The following is a 2,456-nucleotide window of genomic DNA, read 5'->3' as shown; positions in this document are numbered from 1 at the left end:
CGCCGGCGGTCGAAAATCGGCTCAGTCGCACCCCACAAGCCTGTTTTTCGTCGATTTGGGCCGAAACCGGCGCCGGCAGACTCAGGCCAAACCCGGCGTGCTGGGGGCGCCGGGGACGTGTTTTTGGCGCAAACGGGGATGGGCCCGCCGAGTCACCGAGACGCCGCTTCGTCGTCCTCATCTGCTCGGTTCCTGCGGGAATCAATGCCAAGGCTGCCGCTCTGCAGCGCCTGTCAGCCTCCACTGATGCCTCACGGGCGGCGCAGTGAAGGCGCCACCGACGCGCGTTCCGCCCGCTCCCGCCACGCGTCGCCTAGCATACAGGCTCTCGCCGCCCCGCTGCGGCTATAAAAGCCGATCTCCCCGCCGGACAGATGCCACACATCGCCTCGCATCACCACACAAAGCAACACGCTCCCTCCTTCCCGCCGACAAGCAATGGATAAGAGGTACCCAGGCGACGGCGCGGCGGCGAACGGCTTCGGCCGCTGCCATCTCCAAGAGCCGGAGGCGCGCCTCCTCTACGAGGCCGACTATCTGGCGCCCCCATACATGCGTGTGTCGGGGTCGTGGAAGTTGAGCGCCGACGGCGTCCCGGTACCACCAGTGCCTGAAGGGGCTGCACGGCGGGCCGAGAACGCCCGCATCTGCTCGTCGTTGACGGAGGCGCGGCGGAACGAGCCGAGGTACGCCGCCGACAGCCATACGCTGTGGACGATATACTTCAAGTGCCGCCGCGAAGACCAGATTGCCTCCGCCAGCGGCATCATCCCCCGCAGATGCCTCAACGCCGATGGGCGGCGCGAGTGGTGGGGCGGCTGCACCCTCGAGGCCGTCCTCGACCACATCGAGGTCGGCAACATGCCGCGCCTCGAGTACACGCCGCGGCCGTCCTTTTCTTGCCGCTGTGGCGGCTCCTGGACGCCGCGACGAATGGAGCCGGGGACGTCCTCCTCGTCGGGCTCCGGCTCGCTCTCCTTCGGCTCGCCGGCGCTCCGCCCCCCTAAGCCGGAGCCGGAAGAGATGCCGCTTTGACGCAGCACCCGCAGCAGCGCCCTCATCAACAACGAGGGTGCCCGACCCTCCCCGCTCCCTCCGCCTGGTCCGGCAGAAGCCCGAGCCAAGGCTGCTCCCCATGAAGCCGGAGCATGCGGACGTGGTGGCCCCCGATGACGAAGCCGCCGTCAAGTGGGCGAGGGAGGACTACATCCGCGAGCAGGTGCTCCGCCAGCACCAAGCATACGCGGAGCTCCAGGCCTGGTGCCGCGGACGCGAGGAGGGTGGCGTCACCGTCCTCGACGGCGACGAGGAGGACGACGTCGTCTCGCCCAACCCCCCACCGCGCGTTGATGTCTACTACACAACCTTCTTCTTGTAGACGTTGTTGGGCCTGCAAGTGCACAGGTTGAAGGAAATATGCCCTAGAGGCAATAATAAAGTTATTATTTATTTCCTCATATCATGATAAATGTTTATTATTCATGCTAGAATTGTATTAACCGGAAACATGATACATGTGTGAATACATAGACAAACATATAGTCACTAGTATGCCTCTACTTGACTAGCTCATTAATCAAAGATGGTTATGTTTCCTAACCATAGACATGTGTTGTCATTTGATTAACGGGATCACATCATTAGGAGAATGATGTGATTGACATGACCCATTCCGTTAGCCTAGCACTTGATCGTTTAGTATATTGCTATTGCTTTCTTCATGACTTATACATGTTCCTATAACTATGAGATTATGCAACTCCCGTTTATCGGAGGAACACTTTGGTACTACCAAATGTCACAACGTAACTGGGTGATTATAAAGGAGTACTACAGGTGTCTCCGAAGGTACATGTTGAGTTGGCGTATTTCGAGATTAGGTTTTGTCACTCCGATTGTCGGACAGGTATCTCTGGGCCCTCTCGGTAATGCACATCACAATAAGCCTTGCAAGCAATGTGACCAATGAGTTGGTTACGGGATGAGGCATTACGTAACGAGTAAAGAGACTTACCGGTAACGAGATTGAACTAGGTATTGGATACCGACGATCAAATCTCGGGCAAGTAACATACCGATGACAAAGGGAACAACGTATGTTGTTATGCGGTTTGACCGATAAAGATCTTCGTAGAATATGTAGGAACCAATATGGGCATCCAGGTTCCGCTATTGGTTATTGACCGAGAATAGTTCTAGGTCATGTCTACATAGTTCTCGAACCCGTAGGGTCCGCACGCTTAACGTTACGATGACAGTTTTATTATGAGTTTATAAGTTTTGATGTACTGAAGTTTGTTCGGAGTCCCAGATGTGATCACGGAAATGACGAGGAGTCTCGAAATGGTCGAGACATAAAGATTGATATATTGGACGACTATATTCGGACACCGAAAGTGTTCCGGACGTTTTCGGAGAAAACCGGAGTGCCGGAGGGTTACCGGAACCCCCCCCCC

At 56.5% G+C, this 2,456-nt stretch overlaps 1 protein-coding gene across 1 annotated transcript in view; it reads left to right on the top strand.

Moving 5' to 3' along the window:
• The first annotated feature begins 1,135 nt into the window (after positions 1–1,135).
• The window catches only part of LOC119279726 (formin-like protein 3), a 36,626-nt gene continuing 35,305 nt past the window's right edge, over positions 1,136–2,456 (top strand). Inside the window, exon 1 of the mRNA XM_037560873.1 lies at positions 1,136–1,345. Coding sequence (XP_037416770.1) covers positions 1,136–1,345 — 210 coding nt within the window. The remainder of the gene's footprint in view (positions 1,346–2,456) is intronic.

This window comes from Triticum dicoccoides, chromosome 3B (assembly GCF_002162155.2).
Source record: "Triticum dicoccoides isolate Atlit2015 ecotype Zavitan chromosome 3B, WEW_v2.0, whole genome shotgun sequence".
Classification (NCBI taxonomy): domain Eukaryota; kingdom Viridiplantae; phylum Streptophyta; class Magnoliopsida; order Poales; family Poaceae; genus Triticum; species Triticum dicoccoides.
The sequence above is the reverse complement of the archived record's forward strand: the minus strand, read 5'-3'. Positions and strand labels throughout refer to the sequence as shown.